The sequence below is a fragment of the Agelaius tricolor genome, unplaced genomic scaffold (assembly GCF_023055355.1).
Source record: "Agelaius tricolor isolate 1412-34295 unplaced genomic scaffold, bAgeTri1.0.p SCAF_12, whole genome shotgun sequence".
Lineage (NCBI taxonomy): Eukaryota > Metazoa > Chordata > Aves > Passeriformes > Icteridae > Agelaius > Agelaius tricolor.
The window spans coordinates 16,186,092-16,209,622 of NW_027269272.1; the positions used below are offsets into that span (position 1 = coordinate 16,186,092).

The 23,531-nt window shown below is 43.8% G+C and overlaps 1 protein-coding gene across 3 annotated transcripts in view; it reads right to left on the bottom strand.

Moving 5' to 3' along the window:
- LPP (LIM domain containing preferred translocation partner in lipoma) overlaps positions 1-23,531 on the bottom strand; it is a 332,580-nt gene that overhangs the window by 145,281 nt on the left and 163,768 nt on the right. For all 3 annotated transcript variants that reach the window (XM_071437786.1, XM_071437787.1, XM_071437788.1), the window contains one exon: positions 20,070-20,192. In XM_071437786.1, coding sequence (XP_071293887.1) covers positions 20,070-20,192 — 123 coding nt within the window. The remainder of the gene's footprint in view (positions 1-20,069; positions 20,193-23,531) is intronic.

Sequence of the window (23,531 nt, forward strand, 5' to 3'; positions counted from 1 at the left end):
TGCCTGTGTTTGCAGGAATCTCACAAGAGGGAGTAAAGAACCAGGGTGTTCCTTTTCTTTTATTATTACCTTCTTTATTTCTTTTGTAGCAGTGTCTGGAAATAACCCATCAGCCAGAGGAGCTGCTCCCGCTGCTGCTGTGGCAGATGGCAAGCAGGGCTGGAGAGCAGGGCTCTGCCTCGGCAGGGCTGTGTGGGGAATTCTGCAGCGGGAAGAAACAAGGCGAAATGTGCAGGCTGCCGTCTGCATTCAGATCAAGCACTGTCTGTTGCTAGCAGCACAAGTTGTTCTGAAAACAAGAGTCAATCATCTGTAGCCTTATTTCTGTACATTTCCTGCAGGGGTCTCATGAAATAAATGAGAATAAATGTAAGGCCGAGAGTTCCTATTAGGAGCAACCTCATCAGCATCACCCAGCCAAGCATTTACGTCATCAGCATGCTAATTTAATCAGACCTGAGCAGTGATGCTATAAATGGATTACCATCCCAGCTAGTGTGGTTACCGAGGTAACTCAGCCCTTTGTGCCACAGATACAATCGGCTTAATGATAATAAAAACCTCAGCACAAATGAAACAGAAGGAAAAGCCTGACAGGGCTGACGCATACACGACCCTCTCTCTCCTCTCACCCCTCCCCTTCCCCAACCTCAGCCTCTCACTGCAATAAAATTAAGTGCTGCTGTGATCTGTATGCACAACATTCCCATAGGGAACACGCAAGTAAATAGAACCCGCGGAAATAATTAATACAGGCCAACAACTGATGTCGTCAGCACTACTTAGTCATTCCTCCAACCCTGAATGGCAGAGGGACACACAGACAGAAACAGTGCACGGGCAGATTCCAAAGCTCCTGCAGAGGGCTTCAGAGAAGTGGCTGTTCCCCCCTATGCAGCATTAATTATATCAATGGAGTGCTTGGACCAAGAGCTGACTGCAATGGTGAATCCAGTCACTGCCTGTCCCTGCCAGGGGGGAGCATTTCCACACCATCTCCTGCTCTGCCAAAACTGGAGGTGACCTGAGACTGGGCATTCCAAAGGCTAGGGAGGAATTCAACTGCAATGTTGTCATTCCAGAAGTGGAGGTGACCTGGTCCTTTGCAGGAGGGTTAAAATGGGGCTCTGGGGCTTCCTGCATTCACCCAGTTCTGCAAAACCAGCAGCCTACTCCCCTCCCAACTTAGCCTGGGAAAGAACATTCCTTGGAAAATGCTAGCCTCAGTGGGCTAAAAGGCAGTGACCATGCCTTAAAATGGACAGAAGGTCATACTCTTCAGCTCCTCTAGCTCTTTGCCTGATTGAGCACCAAGTTCCCTGTGGATGCTGAATGCCAAACATTTTCCTACTCAGATGCCAATGACCAAATTTCCCATAGCATTCAAGATAGGATTTTCTTTTCCTCCTACCTAAAATCTCAGCAACTGTGAGCAAAACCACCAGTATCTAAGTGCTCAGCTTCCACAGCAGCTCAGGCATTTCACCTGCCCTTAATGCAAGTCACCATGTCCTCAGCTAAAATGCTTCACCTGAAAGCACTGATTGCTCCAACTGGATCAGGAGTGCACACCATAACCTCAGCTCCATCAGGCTCCTGCTGGGTATTGCTTCAGTCAAGGAAGCATCTTAAGGGATTAGCATGAAACCAACAACTTTTGTTGGATTTATCAGAAGTGCAATGAATTCCCATTGCCTGTCACATGAACATATGCATCAGACTTGTTATTTTGTAAATGCCAAAATCCAGTTCACACAGTCTTTGGAAAAAATCCAGAGAGACTTCTCAACATATACAACTGGACATGTACAGAAATAGCTGTGCCCTTGCCTTCATTTCACAGATTAAAAGCATTCTGTGTGTGTTCATTCCTGAGGGCAACTCTTTCCACCTATATGAGACCAGCTCAGCAGCCCAACCACACACTTCTTCACTGAGGGGAGGTACCCAAGTGTTTGGACTCAAGCATAAGTGAGATCAGCTTTTCAGAAGAGAAAGCCCTTTCTGAATTGGCAGAACCCCAGCAAAGTCAAAGCTGCTTCTGTAAAATGCAGCATGTCCCTTCAATGAGCAGTAACAGCAGATATGTCTACAGAAAAGACACATTCAGGCTCATCTCTTGGGAAATCTCACTAAATACTTTCTCACTCCTCCACTATGCAGAAGAACACCAGTCCTCCCGGGAAATTTATTACATACTTCCAGAGAAATAGCTAAATAATTCCTTTAGGAGCCCTTTTAGATCAGATTACAGGAGTACACTCTTCCCTAGAAGAGAGAGAATCCTATGCAAATAGCACCAAATTACTATGGAAAATTACGTTCTTGGTTGGAAACACCCGGCTTACTGAAAGCATCGAGCTGGGTGTCCTGATGTAACTGTGCCCTTACTCACCAGGCAGGCAGGTGAGACACAAACAACCCCAGCAAAGAGGCTGGGGGGATAAAAATCCTCAAAGCAGAAGGCAGGCGGCGGAACACCAGAACGCACAGCTCTGGAAATGGCGCGGCTGTTGATGTGAGAAGGAAGCCATCACCTTTGCTTCGATTTAAAAGTCATCATGACAGCTTGAGAGATTGTAACATTTAAGTGACACAGTGACAGCTTGATCCAGTCAACAACCGCAATTCACAGACGTGCTCTAAACACAAACCCCGCTTCCCCGGGCGCAGAGCAGCCGCTCGCTTGGGAAAGGCGTGTATCCAAAAGGAGATGTAACATTAAAAATGTTCCTCCAGGATCCTCACTTGGCCAGTTTTTCTGCACACACTGTGGTGGTGAGACTTAGACTATGGCTCTCTCCACCCCTGTGGCACAGAAAGGATGTGATCAGGCTGGTGGATGGAAAGAAAAGAAGAATTGGCATCAATGTCAAATGTTCCATTAATTTCAATGGCAGATACAGGTGTGCAGAACTTCAGAGAAAGCCCTTCTACCACAATCAAGTGAAAATTCAGCCATGCAATTTCCCTTTACCTATGATCCTCCTGACAGTCAGGTGGGCTCTGAGGTGGTTGCAGTGATGCAGGGCAATGCAGAACAGCCCAAGCTCACTGCAGGTGTCCCAGCCACATCAAAAAGAGAATCAGGCATTCACTAAAATTTACAGTACACTTCTAATCTCTTTATAGTTAGGTGCTTGTTCTTTTGGCCAGCAAGTTCCAGCTAATGGTATTTTGGGCCTAATAATGGTGGCTTTTTTTTTTGGCCTGCCCAATGTCCTGCTTATACAATTTAGTGCTGTGGAACAATGCCAGAGTAACTCTCTTGGCAGATGCAGAACAGCCAGTGCTGGCATTTCTTTCCCTGAGGTGTGGCCTTTTAGGTGCCCACAGCACATCTGGGAGGGATTGCTCCGAGCCACTCTGGACATGATTTCTCAACACAGTAGGATTTCTGGGCATTTGCAAGTGGGTTCTAACCCATGGACTATTTATTTAAATAAATTATTAAAAAAAAGGAAATACTGGAGAATATGTCCACAAAAAAATTAGTCACTAGGCCAAATATTTACTTCATCCCTTAATATTGTAATGGTAATGCTCTACTCTGCCCCTTCCTGCTGCCCAAAGATCTTGTCATCCACAGGCAACATCAAATGAATGATTCTGTTATTGTCATTAAGAACATGACTTTTCAGTGACCCAGAGAAGTACAGCACCATAACACACGCTTACCAGTGGGTCAGCTCTCCACATAGTCTAATGCGTTTCAAAAACAGGTCTGCTCTCTGTAACCAAGCTTTGGTTGTCTTAAAACCAAATTAAGTAAATTTTAAGAAAGCTGAAATACTTTCATAGCTCAAAAATATCCTAAAAGTATATTTGATGCTTAGGAAATATTAAGACAGTGACCATCCTGAACAGAGCAACCAGTGGTTACAGAGCTCACTGCCTTTAGAACATTTTCTCTGATGTGCAAGTTCCTCAGATAGCAAAGGAAGCCAGCAAATGAAACCTTCAGTAATGGCTCCTTTCCAAGCCTTTATGGCCATGGCTGTGCACTGAATTTTCTTAGAGAGACAGCAGGGCATCCCTGTCTGTGGCTGTGCACAAAGGCAGGCAGTGCCTGCAAGGCAGCTCAGACCTGCTGGTCTCAGATGTCTGGGGGGGCTCTGCACTGCCCCTGCCTGAGCCCCCCCAGCTCCCTCAGGAACAGGACCCACTCAAGGCAACCCCTGATGATCCAGAATGACCTCTCTTAAATAAATCTTACAGGTTGAATGGGATCTCAGGAGTCTCTTCAGCCCAGTCCTCTCCCTTACAGCAGGACTGACCCTACCCAAACTGCTCCAGACAGACTTTTGCACAACCTGACCTAAAGTCCCTCCACTAATCAATGACCTCCTGCTTTTCCATGCCATCTTCTTCTGGGGTTACCTATCCCTCCTACAGCAGTTTTACCCTAATGGGTAATCTAAATGTCTAGCTGGGTTTTAAGTCCCAGATATTGTGCTTTCTAGTGTAGATGTGCCATTCCCTTTTTCTTTGCAGCTGGAAGCAGACAGACCCTGAACAATTAGGAGGCAAGAACACCCACAGGGAAGAGGTTATTTACATAAACAGGATCACAATGTGTGTGTGTTTATATATTTATTACTTATTAAAAAATACTGCAATCTCTTTTCTTTTCTAATTAAAAGACCCAGTTTGCCCTGCTGCACAATTGCTAAGCAGATTTAAAATGGGGACTTCAGTAGCTATTTTATGGCTAATCAAATGAGTAAATATAATGATCTGCTCCAATTCCCATTCTGATTACACAGTGTAGCTATTTCATTCCCTCAATAAGCTCCTTGCACCCAAAAAGGATAGTTTAACAAGCTTCAGAGCAGAATGTTAGGCTCAATTTCTCCAAAGGGTAATAGAGTGGGAGTGTCTGTATAATTAGCTTTGTTGGGCTCCCTCCCTCACTGTACAATACACTCTATACAGAGCTTTCACTGTCTCTCCAGGTCTTCATGTGAAAGCAGAAAAATAATGCAGAGCACATTAGAACCATACTGGTTGCACAGAAGAGTTTTGAAAGACAGAAAAAGAGCTGGAGAAGTGCTGACTAATTCAACCCAAAAGGGCTCAAGCTTTAATTTAGCTTTAGCAATAAAAGCACACATGTTCATGTACATAGCTTATTCATCTCTAATGTATTGAACTCTTAGATGTTTCTGGAAGTTAAGATCTGCCAGACTACTAACACACTGATCAAATCATAGTATAAATCACTAAAGTACACTCAACAATTTCTTCTCTGCATAGAACCTGAAATTAAATTAACAGCATATAATCTATAATGCAAAACATTACCTAACACATTTGGAAGAGTTTGATGCTGAATTCCCTTACAGAAAATAAAAGTGTTTGACATACTGATTTTTCACAGCAAGAAACAATTTTTTTACACAAGCTGGCAAAACTGTAATATTTTTGTGCTTGCAGAAGAATTTTCAGCTGGAGATTTGAAAATCCTTTCTGAAGTCAGAGAGCCAGGTGGGATATGTTATTATTACCACCTCTGTTTTACAGATGGAAAACTTAATGCTAGAAAAATTAAAAATCTTACTGAAAATAAAGGAACGTGTCAGAGATCTGTGAGAAAAGGGAGAAGAACAGATCCCATCTTGTTCCAAAGTACTGTGGCTGCATCAGACCTCCCCCAAATCAGTCATCCTGTATCTCTCCTCTCACTTTGTATTTGCAAGCAATGTGCCCATGGATACTGTCTTTGGTAACTATCACACAAAAAGTTTGGCAAAGAGGTCAAATTCCAGTCAAATTATTTTTTCCTGAGATGGTTGGGAGGAAAAAACAAAACAAAACAAAAATAAAACTACCAAAACAAACCAGAAAAAAGCAGGGCACTATGGAAGCTACTCTGAAAGCCCCTCAGCTGAAACACAGACTTTACCTCTAATAAGTAAAAATAACATAACACAGGCCCAATAGCCACTTCCACTTTTTTTTTATTTTTGCATATAAGCTTACAGTTTGCAGTTAGATAGCAATACCTGATCAGAAACAAATGGATACTGCACCTACATTTTTCACATTCCTCTGAAACAGCTAAGTATCTCTTGGGCCTTGAAAAGAGAGAGCCAAGACTCAGACTGGTACAAACAGGAGGAATGATTGTTCTGTCACTTCCAGTGCTAGAAAGAAGCAACAGGAAACCACCCTTGTGGGAGGCAAAGGGAAAATATCAAGAATAAGGTGGGTCTGCCCCACCTCCATTGAACTTCTTTGCTATGGGATGTTTTAAATTCCAGAGATTTACATGAGCTCATAAAGCAATTGGATGAGCTGACGGAGGAAAAATCCCTGACTGAATATTAAGGAAGACATAATTTAAATCAAGCCAGTTCTCTGTGAACAGCAAATTCTTAGATAAATGGAAATATTCTGGGGCAGTGTAGATATGAATTTGCACCACTCTTGTCTTCTTTTTCTGGTATTTATGGGGAAGAACCCTGAGCTGGAGTGACACAGGGTGGGGAAGGTCAGGCTCTTAATTTCAGGCCTATATACCTTGATATACGACAAAAAGATACTGAAAAGCAAAGGTTTAAATTCCAGTTTCTCATGCAGATAGGTTATTTTTCTACAAACCAGACTTTTGCTGCTTCTGTCTTTAAAAAACCACCAGCAGCTGACCAACACTATAATGATATGAGTTGGGACCAAATATATTTGAGTGAATACACTCCAGATTCAACTTCCCTCCCAGCTCAGTTGCAGACAACAAATCTTACAAAAAGAGCATTTATCTGACTCCAGGATACCAAAATGCTTTCATCAAACGAGCCAAGCCAGAGATGAAGCTGAGTCTTCACAACAGACAGCATTTGAGACCCTCAAGAAAACTTGACAGGGCAAATAAGATACTAAAAATTCCCTGGAGGACAGGCTTCCAACAGTGAAATTGCAGTGTCTTCTGCATACAAGTGCAATTAATGGAGTCAAAAGCATGATGAAAGCAGTGCTGGATGCACTGCTACATCCCCACACGATGCATCTCCAAAGGAGGTGACAGCTCTGAGCACTAATGTCTACTATCTCCCTTCTACTATTCTGAACTTGTGTGCAGGAAAATCTCCCAGCTGTTGGGCACAACATTCCACTTGCAAAGCCAGTTCGAGCATCTTTGCAGACCAAGAGGATCACCCTCATGTTTCCTTGAGTCATGGGCTTACAGCTCCTCAGAGGTGTACAAGCAGAATGAGGGACCTGGTTTGGATGGATCGGGAGTTCTTAAGCTCTTCAGGCAGAGAACAGCTTAAAAATGGAGAACAGCACCTTGGTGTTGTTGACTCTGCCAACTTAGCCATACAGAAACGTGAAACAGCTGCACAAGGTTGCAATGCTGTGCTCCACCTAAGATTTGGAAAGGGACACTTTATCCCAATCCACCCATGCTGCTGTGACAGGAGAGTGGAGAGAATAAAACCCCAGCAGTTCAGATGGAAATACTAAAGCTCACAAATAGAACATCACCTACACACCCTCACTGCACCCAAACACTGCACCCTGAGCAGGTGGGCAGAGAAATGGGGGCTTTCCCTATTTAACAGAAGAGCAGCCCAGAGGCAGAAGATGGCTCAGCCAAGGTTACACAACAGCAGGCAGAGGTCTGGCAGTCTCAGGGACACAAGACAGGACTGAGAACAACTTACCTCCTCCTCAGGTTCAGGGTGGGACTAGGTTAAAAGAAAGTCCAGGTTAGTGATAGATACTTCAGACTAAGCACTGCTTTCCTCTCCACTCTTTCAGTGTAGCCTTCCTATCTTAAGTTAAAAGTAAGTTAAGTAAGTTAAAAGGAAATAATTATAAAGCTGATGCCAATCAGTCCAACCTGACTTTTCTTTATAGTCAAAGCCCCAAACTCCTACCTAGCAAAACTCTGACAAATGTATCTGCAGGGTGCAGCAAGGAAAGCCCCTTCAGGACTCAAGCTGCTATTTTACATCAAGAGACATTTTTAGCCTGTAATTTTATCTCTTCCATCTCTCCCCATTGCTTGAAATTAAAATAAACATGGACCAGGGCCTAGGATTTTATTTTATCTGTCACATATTGCTATCATTAAGCATACTTGAAACGAGTGGGTTTAGTTCAAATAAAACTGTCTCTTCCCTCTCCCTTTCTCAGCTCAACAAACATAAAATAGGAAACTGCACTCCAATATTTTCAAGAAGCAACACACGTTACATCATGAGTAGATGATCCATCTGGCAAGCTGACATGGTAATAAGTTTGCTTAATTGTCAGGTCAGGCATATTACAGACCCAGTCTGTCAGTCCTTTTATTACAGCTCTGTCTGTACTGGGGAATTTCAACCTCCTCACACTCCGTATGCGTAGACGTGGAATGCGTCCATATGGTACGAGGACATATGCATGGACACATATATGAAGTGTCACTCAGAACAAGGAGATTAAATTAAAAAAGGAAATTCTGAAGTCAAATAGCTCTTAGCAGCTGTATACATTTCAGTCTGGAATAATCACCCAAAGAAAGCAATGAGATATTTACATTTAATTTATTGGAAACTGGGCTGGCGAAAGCACTGATTATAGGGGATAATCCAGCACTGCCTCATAAGGAAAACTGCCAGAGATCCTCAGATGTTCCCTCCATTTATATTTTTTAAGTGATCAGCCATCATTTTGGTTTCGGCTCCATGCAGCTCCAATCATGCAGACAGTGCCCTGAGACTGTCCATATGTCCTCCTGAGAAATCACTGAGTACATTCAACAAATGATTGAGTTCATCAAATGGACGCTTTGCCTTTAAAAAGCCCACAAAACAGAACAAAAGCCACCTTTTTCCTTCTTTGTCTTTGTGCCTTACCACATCTCCTTCTCTCCATTAATGAGCTCAATTCTGAAATGATTTTATTTACAGGAAGGCTTTAAGGTGTTCTGAAATACGATTTGTAGGAAAGATGCCAAATACAAATTGTATTTTCTAGACCTGCCTGCATTTGTGATTTTACATGAGCACGCACACATATGTTCAATATCCAAACAGCAGGTGTTCCCTAAAGTTTTATTGCCATTAGTTAGAAATGACCACATTACTCAACAAAGTCAAAGCCAAGTCTTGTCAAAGGCAAGTCTTGCCAGAAAGTCTGATGATTTCCAGTATTAAACAGTCCTGCTTTGGGGTGTTGGCTCTGACTCTTCCAGATATCTCCAAAATCTAACAGTGATCTACGTTTACCCGAAAGAACCACTTAACAATTCATCCTCTGTGTGGTATCTCCACAGCTTTTCTCAGGAAGCAGAGAGTGCTGTCTCGAGCACGGTAGCAGCTGTCATTGGGGCCTCATAAAACACCGTGATCTTTGTGGTAACCCTTTCCCACAGCCAGATCCCTTGTCTTGCACTTTGGACATGAGCTGCTGATGCAGATTCCAGTCAAAATCTTTCCAGAAAAAGATTAAATATAATTCAAAATAATATCTGTATTATCTCTCTGCTGAACTATACAGTGCTCAAAAAAATCCAGCTGAACTGTTTTTCTACCACTTTTTAGGACTGTAAAAGGACCTTAGCCACACAGATATTCCATGTAATGCACAGCTGATCTTTCTGCAAACCAGCACAGTAATCAACCCCAACATCTTCTCCTCCCCTCTTGATAATCACAGCGTGAAGCTGCATGTGCATCTTGGCTTTCTGCTGCATGGAAAGAGAACTGTGCCTCCCATCTTTCTTGAATTCTTCTTGGATCACAAGTTAATGGTTTGGGAAGACAGCATCAGAATTGCCTGAGACCCCAGGATGACTTGAGTGATTGCTGACATACAAGATGGCAATTCTTCATGGTTCTGAGCTGCCTGGGGCAGGAATGGGTTCTCATTGACACCTTACAAATCACTCCAGAGGGGGTGAGGTACTCAGCCTCTTGTCAAACCGTGCTACTTATGGCAAGACAGCAAAGTCTCTGACCTGGTTTATGCTGGCAATCAGGTGAGATGATTGCAGCAATCCTGCCTGTGAGGCACATAATGCCATGAGAACTGCACAACCCGCCCTTGCTCTTACTGTACTCATGCACGCGAAACTACTTCCTTCCAAGTGAAGAATTCATTGTAAGTCTCAAAATATTTTGTTTGGGCAGGGAGGAATCAGTATCAGACTGCAAACATTGGCAGAAGTATTTATAACTGTTTCAAAATCTCCTTTTTCTGGCCAGGTCCTTTTTTTTGTTTAGTTTTTCTTTTTAAATCTGTGGGGGAAGACAGTAATATCCATTGGTCCAACACATGACTGATTTCTCATAGAAACAGCAGTTAGATAGAGTGCTCACTTTCAGCAGTGAAGCAGCATGTTAGTTTTATCTTACTGTAATATTTTTTTTCATTTCATCCTCTTTTACATACTCATAGAAGTTTCCTATTCACTACTGAAACACCATATGGTGATAATATATGCTAACACAGGCACAGTGACACAGTCCACAAGTCTGCTATTGAGCAAAAGTTGACAACATAAGGCTGAGAGAATTCTAAGTGCTTCCAAGCCACAATAAGTACGTCACCTAATTGCATTTTACTGTGATGCAAAGAAGTCTGAGTCAAGGAAAGAACTTCCCTACAATGAAACTGTAACAGCCTGGAGTAATTCACAGTTACTTGAAGAGCTAGAGCAAGGATCTATCAATTCATGGCTTTCAGATACAGGCTAGATGTGGGTTGGGTTTTTTTTTTTTTAGCAGCTTTAATATACAGAAAGCGACAATGCATTTCAGCATCACAGTCATCTCTCAAAAGGTTCCAGACAGGAAGGCCAAAGGCAATCAATAAGAGAGAGAAAATATAGACACTGCTTCTCAAACCATTCACAGATGCCTCTGCCTCTTATTTTAATGAATTAGGTTTTGAACTAGAACATCTTGGAACAATCCTGAGATATATTCAGGCTACAAACTCATCAGGTTTATTTACACACTGGTAGGAGACTCTGATGTAGAAACTGCAGGGCCAGGTCTCACTTTTCTGTGGAGCTCTAGGTCCTTACAGGTGACCCTACCTGAAAATGAGGCTGTGAATACACCTAATCTTCCTCTGGAATGGCCAGCAAGGGCTCCAGGGAGAGGTCCTCCCTTCTGGCAGGGCAGAGCCTCAGAAAAACAGACCACAGATGGACAGGATGGACAACAGTGAGTGACAACACTATCCCAAAATGTCACTGATATCTGTCCAAAGCCCTGTTTTACAATGAGCTGCAAGGTCTCTCTGTGCATCAGCTCTCCATCTGCAGAACAAAAGAACCAAACTTCTCCCACCCCAGGGCACGACAGGGATGAACACATGGAAAGTTGCAAGCACTCATGCAAACACACAGCAAAAAGTAACAAGGATAAACTCACAAAGGCCATGCTTTAAATGCCAGGGCTTCCCAGTGTGTTTAAGCCTTCACCTTTCAAACTTTATTTAGAAACTACCACTGCAGAAGGCAGCTGCCCTCCTTTTCTAAAGAGAACAATTCCACAGCAACTCCCATCAACAGGATCTATACCTGCCCTGCAATGGTCTCTGGATAGATCCCAAGCAATCCGAAGGCACACCAAGGTAATGCCCTCCTTGCTGTGAGCATGATGCACGAACCACATTGTCACTCCCATTTTGGTGGAAATGGCCTGGGGAATACGCCCAGCAGAGCCCACAGTGGGAGCAGAGTCCCAAGTGATGTATTGCCATGCAGGTGTTTCTGCAAGTTGCTGCGCTGTTCCCTTGGCGCTGAACTATTTCCTTTCCCTAGCAGGGAGGGAAACGCAGCTGGTTCCTCCTGTGCACAGAAGAGAAAAACACAACACAAAAGGAACAGAAACCATAGAGAGCAGAGCAAAGGAAGCCTGATTTCCTATGGACTTGTGTCTTGCATCTTGAGCGGACTCTGGCCCTTCCTGTTCTCATCTGTTACCTCTCCTGACTGCCCCTCCACTTCCCTTCTCCCCCTAGTATTAGCCTTGGCATTTGTCTGTGTGTGTCAGCCAAACAATCCATGTTCCAGGTCAGAGATCCTGGTTACAGCACAGTCTGGAAGAGCAAAAGTTCAAGTTGCCTACAGGACACGCAGCAGGCCTGGCGCTCGCTGCACACGTGTGCAGTGGGGCCACCCCATGGGCCAAGCAAGGACAGCCAGGGTGGCCCCACTGCACACCCTGCAGCTCCCCAAGACAGGGATCTCAGGGATCCCCAGCCACACAGATATCCCTCCCACAGACCCACTTAAAAGTGGTCACAGAAATGAAATCATATGCAGGGAGCAGCCAACTGCTTGACACCAAGAGGTGCCGAGTAGGAAGAATTAATCAACTGTGCTTTCATTTCAAAATGCTCCAGTTATTTCCTTGGCAGGCACTAGGCAGAAGAGTGGCTGCCACACATGGGGAAATCAACCCCACACACGAGACCTCTTTAAATCTTTCTGAAAGGGGTGTTCTCACACACACTCTGCCCATCCATTCCAGTGGGGTATGAGATGAAGATAAATCTATGACAGGGTGCCCATGGTGTGGCCTCAGCTCCTCTGGTGACTCAGGCACAAACCAAGTCATCTGATGCCCCAGTGCCTGGGTTCCTCCCCTGCCCATGACACAGCCACTGTACTTCCCCATCTCACAGGGCTGCTGCCATGGTGGTGAATCCGATGCCGCTGAAGCACTCGGATGCATCGACCATGCAAGAACACGAGCAGAGGCTGCATCCCAACAAAACACAGGTTCCTGCCCCAGAGGCAGCTGCTCTTAGCTAGCTGGACACACGGACAGCTCATGGAGCGCGCCGCAGCCCTTTGAGGAGAGTGCCAAACTACAGCGAGTGCCAAAATGCAAGGATGGGGAAATGATGACAGGCTTCCTGAGATGATGGCTTACAGCAGCTTGGTCCCGTTGTGGGGAAAAAGACAGAAAACAAACCATAACAATAGGTAGAAGGCCTTGAAAAGCTGTAGAGAATAAGAACTCTGATCTCAACCACTCATAGCAAAACAATCACAAATGCAGAATGAGAAAAAGACCAAATTATGCAGTACTATTTGCTTTTTATCACTGTTCCCAAAGTAAATGTTTATCTTTATCCATATACAAATTTGAGATGCCTGCACAGATTTTAAAGTCCAATACATCCAACACTAGTTGTCATCTAAAGCTTTAGCCAAACACGTAGGCAGAAAACCAAAAGGGATGCAGAAGAGAAAGGGAAAAATGGAAAAGAAAACCTCACTGATATTTCTGTGAACTTGGTAATTTATCAGAAAAAGAAACAGCAGGAGTACTGCTGATTTATTTTCACTCTGATGATAGTACAAGAGGAAGAAATAATACCCTGCAAAGGTCACTCTTATCCTGTTCATCTGTGACAGGCTGATAATCCGGGATCTCAGAAAACTTTCTTTAAAAATCTTCACGGACATGCTCTTATCAAAAGGATTAAGGTTTAATACATACCAGCAGATGCAACCGATTCAGGCATCTGCTAATCAGAGCAACATCAGTTGCTGCACGCACTGGCTGGAGCTGATGACTGCAGGAAGGTTTCCCTTCTTATAGAGAAAGACCAAATCCAAACACACATTAAATCATCTCTTGGCTATGCCTCCCAACTCACACGTTCATGGCTGAGCATCCCCGTCCTGTGCACACTCCTGCCTGCAGCCATGTCAGGGATGGCAGGACAGATGTGCTGCTCACAGCCAGTGCACCCACAGTGGTCCTCCCACAAAGCTCCAACCCAGGGACCACCTCAAATGCTGCCCACGTGGGGTAGGAATGCCACTCTGCCCTTGGAAAGGGGAACAGCAGCAGGAAGTGTTTCTGGATGTAGAGGCTTTGCACTTTGAGTGCAGGGAGGAACCTACAGAAATTGCTCCAGATGGGACACTTCCTTTCCTACTTTCAGTAATCCACCCAGATTTTCCAGACAGCACAAAGCCAGCATGCTGCAGCCAGAAGCAGGAGCACAGCTCTCAGAGGTGACCCCATCTACAGAACAGCCCATGCAATTCCTGATGTCCATGACTATGGCAAAAGTGTCACAGCCCACTGAGAACAGCCACAGTCAGCGCCCTGCAGTGAGTCTGCACAGCCCATCCAATGCTGCTACAAGGCTACAGATCACCAGCCCAATGCCAGCTTGGACACACAACTGTGACCCACTGTCATCCAAATCAGCAAAATAGCAGCACTCACAGGCTTCAGGAAAAGCAGTGTGTGGCACAAAAGCTCTGGAGTAGCTAGGATGGTCGTACTAAAAGGTCATCAACCCTTCAGGATGGACAGCGGATGCTTCTCATTTTCAGCAGAGGAGCCTACTTCCAATGAGCCCCTTTGTCCTACAACAAAGAGAATCAAACACCTACAAAGCCCAAAATGCACAGACCTCAAAAAAAAACAATACAAAGAGCCCTTTGCCATAGAGAAAGCACTGCCTGGCTACCATGCTGTGCTGCTGGACACTGAAGACTCTTTGGCAAAGCTGTGCAGATGCCACCTTAGATGTGCTCAGACCAGCAGAATGAGGCCAGGAAACTTTTATTTACCTCAAATATCATATGTGAAGATGGCAGAAGTTAAGCCATCCATTTCAGCCCAAACTGAACATCTGAAAAAGCCATATCCCCCTGAGTCCCATAACTGAGGAACCATAAAACTCTCTGTCACATAAATGCTACAGGAGGGAGGAATTCATTCTGAACCCACCAAATCAATCTCAATCTGCTTGTACACGTAAATTTTCTTTCTTAAAAGAAATAAATACATTCCTGACAACAACTGGAGTTCTGTAACATACCCTGTGGACTGCCCTTCTAAAATCCTTTTGGTGCAAAGCAAGCCAAGCAGCCAGACTCAGGCAAGTAGCAGGAACCACGAAACCAACTCTGAGCCTGGACTAGCACATTTGCACAGACTGTTCTGAGTTCAGATTCAGTGATCTGTTTTTCACAGAGCCTCACAGCCCAAACCAAGAACAATCATAAGGATCTTTCTCAAAGCTTGGGGAATGTGCTTCCCCTTGCTGGATTGGAAGCTTTAACCATGGCTGGAGACACGGCTCTGCATAAACCAAGATAAAACACCTGAACTCTCAGCCGTGCATTCCTGACACAGCTATAAGAGGGGCACTGCAATTAGAAATTCACAGGGAAGAGACCTCCTAGGAGTCTTCAGCAACACTTCAACATTTTGCTTTGGTTTGCCTTGAGCTGAAACTCTTCAATCCTGTCCCACCACTCTGCAAGAAAATACATCCATTGCCTTTTCTCTACTTTTACTATCCCCAAATGGTTATCAAAATAAGTTTCAGGATAACCACCAGCACTGTCAAACATTTAAATCCCTTTTAAATTCCAGTCATTACAATACATTATTTCCCAGTATGCTTGAAACTTAATGAAAATATATCCCTGATTTTTAAACCTAATTTTCTTTACATTTTTATTGTTCTATAGCTCACATTGAGAATGAACCTCTTTTCCTTCAAAACAGTGCTCACTTTGGCTTGAAGTGTTGGATAGTGACGGGTGTCTAGTACTGGGGGCAATGACACAGAGGCAGGGACACAGCCATGAATCCTTAGAAATCTTGCCTAACTCTGCCTTCATGCTCCCCACCTGTTTGCACAACACATCACCCAAAGGCCTTCAACCCAGACCAAGGTTCCACATTGCTACATGCCATACACATGGGGAGTAAGAGGCAAATCACATTGAAGAGGTTGCCAAGCTACAAGGACCGAAAAGATTTTGAGAGGAAGGAGAGGGGAAACACTACATTCAAGGTCATTTAGCACAGCAGAGGTTGCTGGGAATGAAACAGGTCTCCAGAGCGCCAGCCCAGTTCCCTCTGGATCAAGCTGCCCCCAACAGCTTGTACACAATCAGATTTCATCTTGGCCATGGTGCATGGTCAAACAAGATTTTTTTTGCTATTTAAGTACTTCACAAATATTGGCCACAGAGCATCTGCTTTTAGAAAAACATTAAATAGCATCAGACCAGGTACATCTTATTACCTGGTACACCTCCCACAAAGTGTTATTTTGCCAAACAGACATTCTGTTGGAAATTCAGGACAAAACTCAAGAGTTTTGGAAGGTAGGTGTCCAATTCCAGACAAAGCAATCATCATTCAATACATAATTCACAGCAGGGACAAAGAATCCTGAGCTTACGTGTGCTGCTATTTCCAGTATTTCACTTTCACAGTCTCTGCTGGAAGCCCTTTTTCCAGAGTCACAAAGTTTTCTTGTTTTTTAGAAAATGCAAACATTTGTTTTATGGGCTGAAATTTGGCATGTTTGGTTTGGAGTGTTTTTGGGTTTTTTTTTTTTTTGTTAAGGTCTTGCTGCATTGATCTCTTAAGCAAGGATTTAAGCAGAACAGGTAAAAACTGGGGGAAATACCCTTTAATAGAGGAGTCAGATAAACACAGCATTCACTAGGCCTCTACTTAGGGGGTTCACACAAATTATGGCTTGTCCCTACTCCTATCCATGAAAATTATGCACCTAATATCTTGTCTTTCACTAATGCCTCCTTTTACAAATGAAAGGTACAGTGGGTTCTCTGCCTCTGAACTTTCCAATGAGTTACTGCAATTTAGAAGGTGTGATATGTACACAGAAGCACACTGCAGCTACATAAGAGGAGCTCTGTACTTTATTCATCACACTAGTACTTCCAAACTGCACCAAACTAGGGGAAAAAATTAATTAGATTTTTTTCATAGTGCATCTGCAGTTCTTCCAGCAACACCCGAGGCAAGTTAAACCTCATATGCCACTGCAGTCATGGCAATTTTGAGATCATCCTGGTCATCTTGTCCATTTCAATTTACTGTACCAGAGGGCTAGAACTGGTCATTCTGGTGAAGGTCATACAGACCTTTTCTAAAACTTCAGTTCTAGCTGAATTCTTTAAATACAATCTCTCCTACACCACCTCACATGACAGAAAACATCCTTAGATGCTGCTCTGTTAAGGCTAAAGATGGTGATTTAGTCTTGTAATTTCCTGTGCTTTTAGGTATGTGCAATTTTGAAAGGAAAAAACTTGGATTTAATAATTTCTGACTGCTTCTATGATTCAGTCAGAGAGACTTTTGCTTGCAAGACACGGACTCAGCCCCAATCACCTTTCTTTCCTACCCAGCTATCTAGAATTCGGCAGGACCGTGAGGTACCAGGAGGGCACTGCTGACCACAGGCGTCCAAACTCTCTCCCTGCCTTCTGTCAATGGTTGCCAGTTTCAGCTCATGGCAGGGTCCTTGTCACCCACCCAGCACACAAAAAATGTCACCAGAGCAACACGCAGGTAAGCAATGCAGGGATGGTGCAGAGATTCACACTCACCCATGTCCTCAACAGCAAGGGCTAAGGGACGGTGTCTGGGGTTGATGTTGGCCCATCCTTTCTGAGAAACATTACATCCCTCTGTGTCAGGGGCACCCCTGGTGCAGTGTGTGTCTTTGCAATCTTGAACCCTTACCAAGGATCAAAAGAGCTTCCCTTTGTGTGAATTCATGCCAAGGGAAGTGCATGTTAAATAAACTGCTTGTCATTACCCTGCTATCACTCCTGCTCCAGTGAGAAAGGACTCTGTTACAATTTATCTGACGTTGCTTTAAAACTGTCCTGAAGATAATATGAAAAAGAAATGTAACAATAAAATTTCTCTTATTCAAGAACAGGAGTATCCCCAAGGGCAAGGTATTCCTATAAAATTATTATAATGCTTTAACCACGTAAGCACAACTGAAAACGTCTTCTCTGAAAACAAGTCGTAGCTCTTCTTTCCTATCTGCAGCCATTATCCTGATAAATTTGGGAAGGTCAGCTAAGGTGTAATCCAATAAATGTGCTGATGTTCTGAGTAAGTACCTCACAATTTGCAGCCTAATCTATTATCCTACTATAAGACCATCAAATGACTCACCAGTTTTAATACTTAGTACAGATCAAACAAAGGAAAATATCAAAGCTTTACGTTCTAGTTCCACCTTTCAAGGACTTGTCTGAGTACTCTTTAATTACAGCAGATGATACATCCAACTCTGGCATTTTCTTTCTCTAACAGGTCTAGTTAGAAGCTGCTGTAGCAGTACTTTTCACAGGACATCATTACATTAACCAGGAGATGCTGGGAAGTCAGATAGACTGAACAAATCAAGCTGGGATTTGATCTCAGATACGGAGTTCAGCTTCTTCTGCCCACCAGGCCACACAGGGTGTAGTGCACCTGGGAGCAGGTGACAAGTCAGCAGAGCCCTCACCCAAGTTGTGGCAGAAAGCCATAGGAACATTCATTCATGAATGGGAATGAGCACATCATCTTGGAGGGCAATGAACTTTCAAAGTCAGATCAAGTCCCAAACTTGGGCTATGACTTCAAATCCTCCAAACTCAAATACAGCTGCAGAAGTTTGCATTTGGACACTGTTATTGGACACTGATTTTTAAATTTTTTTCTTTTAATGGTAAAGGCATAAAATAAAAGTGAAAAACCAACCTATTCACAGAACCCCAGATCCCAAAGGAAGAAGCATCAGGAAACAGGCAGCAGCACTGTCAGCAAACTGTAGATGCTCCATGAAATGGGTACGGAAGTTACATGTCCCCACAAAGATGTCAGAGCTGACTGTGGGCATTGCTGAGGGAAATGGGGAACACAAATCTCTTTCACCCAACTCTAGCAGCGTTTTGAGTAAAGCATTTCCCAGTAACAGTGTGCATTGGTGTGTGTTTGGCCCATGCAAACAAACTGAACATTGGTTATTCACCACAATGCCTCAGCAGAACCCATCTCATTTATCACAACAGAAACCCACTGGGAAAAGGGCTGAATTGTATCTGGTTTATATTGTTGATCTTTTTCACTGACTAACCCAAATTAGACTTTTTTTCAAGGACAAGTCTGTAAGTTTATGCAATTAACTGTGCACATGCCACTAAAATTAAAGCCGAGTTTATAGGGAGGTCCCTGCAGAAAGGATGGAAACCCAGAGCCTCTGTGTGCAGGGGGACACTTTCAAAAGAGCACAAATCTGATTTTGTCCTGCTTTTGCTCCATTTGCAGACCTGAAGAAGAGCAAATCTAAAGAGATTCTGATCACTACTTTAGTTCTGTTCCAAAGGTATCACTTCTCCGTTACTTAAAAGAAAGGGAGCAATGAAAACAACCAAATAAGACAAACCAAAGAGAAGGCTTGTATGCATAGTGAGTGTGCACCCATCACTGACTTATCCCTTCAATACTTTTGACTTTTGGGGCTTTACCAAGAGAAATACAGCATACATCTAGCTGTATACAGCCTACAGACCCACACACATGTAAGAAATGTGACCAGTTATGAGACTAGGAAGGAAAGACAAGGCACAAACATATCTAGGATGATTTTATGAGATCACAAGAATTGCCCTTTTAAAAGTGCCACTGGGGTGTCACCACTTCCTCTGATAAATAGATGACATCTCACCAGAACTTAAATAGCTCCACTCAAGCACTACCTAGATGAGTGACAAAAATTAGCCAAGTCACTGTCACCCCTGCAGTCCTTGTCTAGACACAGCAGAGAAGTGCGAATTCCAGTCTGCCTCGCTGGGCTACAGCCACCCTGACAGCTGAGCTCCGATCCAAGCCACTTCATGAGATGGGGATATCTGGATCCTTCTGGCAGCGCGACAGACAGAAGTTAACAGAACAGAAAAACAACAAGAAAACAAAAGCACAAAAGTCCTTGTGAACCGAGAAGGTTCTAATTCACGAGTCATTGTTGGTTGAAAGTTGAGGCAAATGAAATGCCATTTTTTGCAAGTATTTTTTTAACAATCTCTGTGGCAATCTGACAATCGCGATCGGAGGCCCTTTGCTCAGAGGTGTGGCAGCTTTTGAGCCGGTGCCCCCTCAGAGCAGCTGCGCCCTTCTCCCCATTGACAGCCACATCTGGATGCTATCAGGAGGAACTGGCTGGCCTTCTCACAACAAATACCAAGCACTTAGCAAATTGACTCCAGAAGTCGATGCTGGCCCCTTTCCCACTCTGTGTTTACACAATGTGCAACTAACCTGTTGAGTCCGAGGTTTGTATGGAGAGCTGCTCTCTAGGTCGGCCAGGATGCTGGTCAGAGAATCAATTTCTGCATCTAAACTGCACCTCCTCTCCTCAAGGGTCTTGCCACCAGGATTCACCTTAAAGAAGAAAGAAAAGTTCCAGTTATTCAAACCACTTGGCCTGGCACATGGTTTCCTACTGTCCTCATGGAGCTGCACCCATGCCCAGCAATAACTCTAGGGCTGCAGGGACAAACATGCTGAAATCCTATAGCTCCCTCCAGAACTAACAGCAAGCCTCCATCTCACAGAATTTATGCTGCTTTGGGGCTTTTCTTACGTATTTGCCACAAGGGTTCCATTGTGTAAAACTGACTTGAAGGATTAGGAATTCAGCAATCTGCTGCTGAGCTGAAGAGGCAGGACAATCCCCACACCGTAAGATGGAGAAGATGTGTTACAGAAGGATACCTGTCTGGAAGGACAAAGCTGGGAACAGGCTTGGAGCACCTGGATCCCAAGAGCAAATCACAAACAGAACAGAGCTACAAACCACAGCAGCCAGTGACTGGCCACGTGCACCTATTCTTATTTTAAATCAATTCTTGGTATGTGTACCTGTCTGATTCAACGCCTCTTCACAAATTTAATCTCAAAAATGAGCTCCTTCAAGGAGGAGTGAAAAAGTTCAATCCATTTCTAGCAGATTGAAGGTGAAGGGTGGTGATTTGCAACAAGCAGTCACAAAATAACATAAGTAAGGTCTTTGTGAAAAGGCTTTTATGCAGGAAAGCCCATACCCAGAGCAAATGCCAACATGCAGCCAAGGACGCTAATTCAACAAATTTTTCTTTCTTTCTGCTTTCAAAACAGCCCAGTCCCATTTGTATCCAGGCTGGTAGGGACACTCACTTGGAAGGGAAGAGATATGAATTGTCACCACCACTGCCCACCTCAAAAAGTAAAACCCAGAACTCAGTACCACAGCAGAGCATGTGATGCTCAAGCCACTGTTCAAAGGCAGCACTGCAATCCCTGTTAGAATAAGCATTTTTAAAGAGGACTCATTCACATGCTTTATTTTTGATGAATCAACCTAGTCCAAAACCTCTAGGAAGGACCTTTGTGCTGTACAGCCCAAGCCAACAGTGGGACCTCTCAACAGGACACAAAGTAAGTAAAGGCTAGAAAACATCCTCCTCAATGTTTTCAGTGCTTTGGGAACTAGGCAGCTCCACCAGGAATGGGAAATTTAAGAAAACCAGCTGAGGATCCATGCCATGGACAAAGTAGGTGCTAGGGGCTAGCCCCCCTGAGCCAGGCCACCACCAGGGCATTCACAGAAACCAAAGTTCTTGAGTCAAGTGAACTATTACACTGAAAGTCTTTTCTCAACATGAGCTATTTGTCTTCTGTTCTTCCATGTCTTACTTATCTGCAAATCCCTGGACAGGACAGAGTCTCTCTGCAGACATGCAACACAGAGTTCGGTGCAGAAGAGCTCATTCAGAGCTTGACAATGTCAATAATAAAAATACTAAATAATTACCTAACAACTCACCTAATTTCAACTGCAAAAACTGTTCAGACCATACTAGCACCTTCCCACAGACAATCTAGCTCTGTTTGCCTTCACTCTCACCAAGTTACTTCAATTTTCCAAGCCAAAAGTTTGCCTTTTCCTTTGGCTCAGTGGCTGCTCCAGATAGTTTTCATTTAAATTTCATTTTAGGAGCAGTCGATCATTACCTGGTTTTAAAGAACTTCCCAGTCATCAATCTGACACATAAATGGCAAGTTGGTCAAAGAGAGACAAGCTATGCAAAGTAGGCAGCCTCTGATCTGCCAAACTTATACATGCTGGGGCATCCATTAGTACCTAATGATTATTAAATCTTATTGTATTACAATATATTTGGCTTGACTAATAAGAAAATGGAAGCTCCAGTGTGGCTTATGCAAGAACACACCATTTAAAAGGCTGAGAGTCAGGTTAGAAAATACTTACAAACTTGACTCTTCTTGCCTATTTTTATTATAGAGCCAAAGTCTTTCCATCCAAACCATTGTTCAAAAAAAGAAATATTTTTCACAGGAATTAGCCCAGACCATTACTCCTGGCTAACTACAGGCACCTGGATTTTTAAATCTGCAGAAGTGCAACTTCTTTTCCACTTCATGGCTCTTGTTTGGTTTTTCTTCATCTTCCAGTTGTTGGCCTGTAACTGCCACAGGCTTCTCAGACAGAAAATCAGTGATTGCTCCACTCCAGAGAATTCTGAAGTTAAGCAGCCAAGAGTCAGCCTGGAAAGGAGAGGGGAGATGCAAAGGGCATCCAAGGCCCCAACACGCGAGGTGATAAATCAAGCCAATGGTAGACCCAGGAATAACACTAAAGTCCACACAGGACCTGCTTGGTACCCTGACCCTGGAGAGAAGGGATGGTGGCAGATGAGATCAGCCAATTTCATTTCTGCTTCTTAGCATTTCTGGGCCATATTATTCCCAGGTTCTCATTCCCCAGAACAATTATGCAACAGCTGACTAGCAAATGCTGTAGAACAAGTTATAAGGTTGTAAAAGTTAAATGTCCTTAGGAAACCTAGAAAAATAAAATAAAACAGCATAGAAGCATCTCTATTGATTCTGGGCTCTGATTTATTTATTCAATTAAAACATAATCAACATAGATTAAGAGCCCAACTCTAAAATGCAGGAACATAATGCAGTGCAAGAGTGCCAACAAATGACACTACCGATGTATGCCAGGGCCTACAGGGGCAGAAATGGACTTGAAAGACATTTAGGAAATGGTAATCCTCAAACACAGGTTTGTGGTTGCTTTTTCTTCCCCATCCCCACAAATCTTGAATTTTCTCTCTCCCCACAGTGCTCAATATTCAACCAAAAGATTTGCTGCGTGGGCAAACCAGAGCTTTGCAACACCAACTTCAGCAAGAGAGGGTTAAGTTATTCCTCTTCCCATGCTCTTTGTCATGACGTTCCTGCAAAAGTTTTATGATATTGTCCTGGAACAAAACCCAAGCTCCAGGTCCCAAGGCACAACAGGTTCACACAGACACAGCTCTGCTCCGAGGAGCCCGGGCTGGTTAAGCTCAGATACAAACACCGGAACCAGAGGGAACTGCTTATTCTATTTCTGTCTGGATTTATGGCATTGTTGCAGACATGTCACTTCTGCGCCCCCTCTTCCAGCCAGTAGAATATGGAAAAATGGGTTTAAAAAGAAAAAGGATGCTATCTTTGGCTCAGCCAACGTGAGTTCGACAAAAAGCAAACGTAAGCCAACCCAGTCCAAGAAATTACTCATGCCAGAGACTATCCACTCACGTGAACTTCTGCAACGCCTACACTCCTATCCCCTGGCTCAGTCTCTGCTCTGAGTCAAAAGAGAGAAAAACAGCCGAGAGCTTCACTGCTTGGTTTGCTTGTCTGCCCCTGAACTCCTGGTGTGCA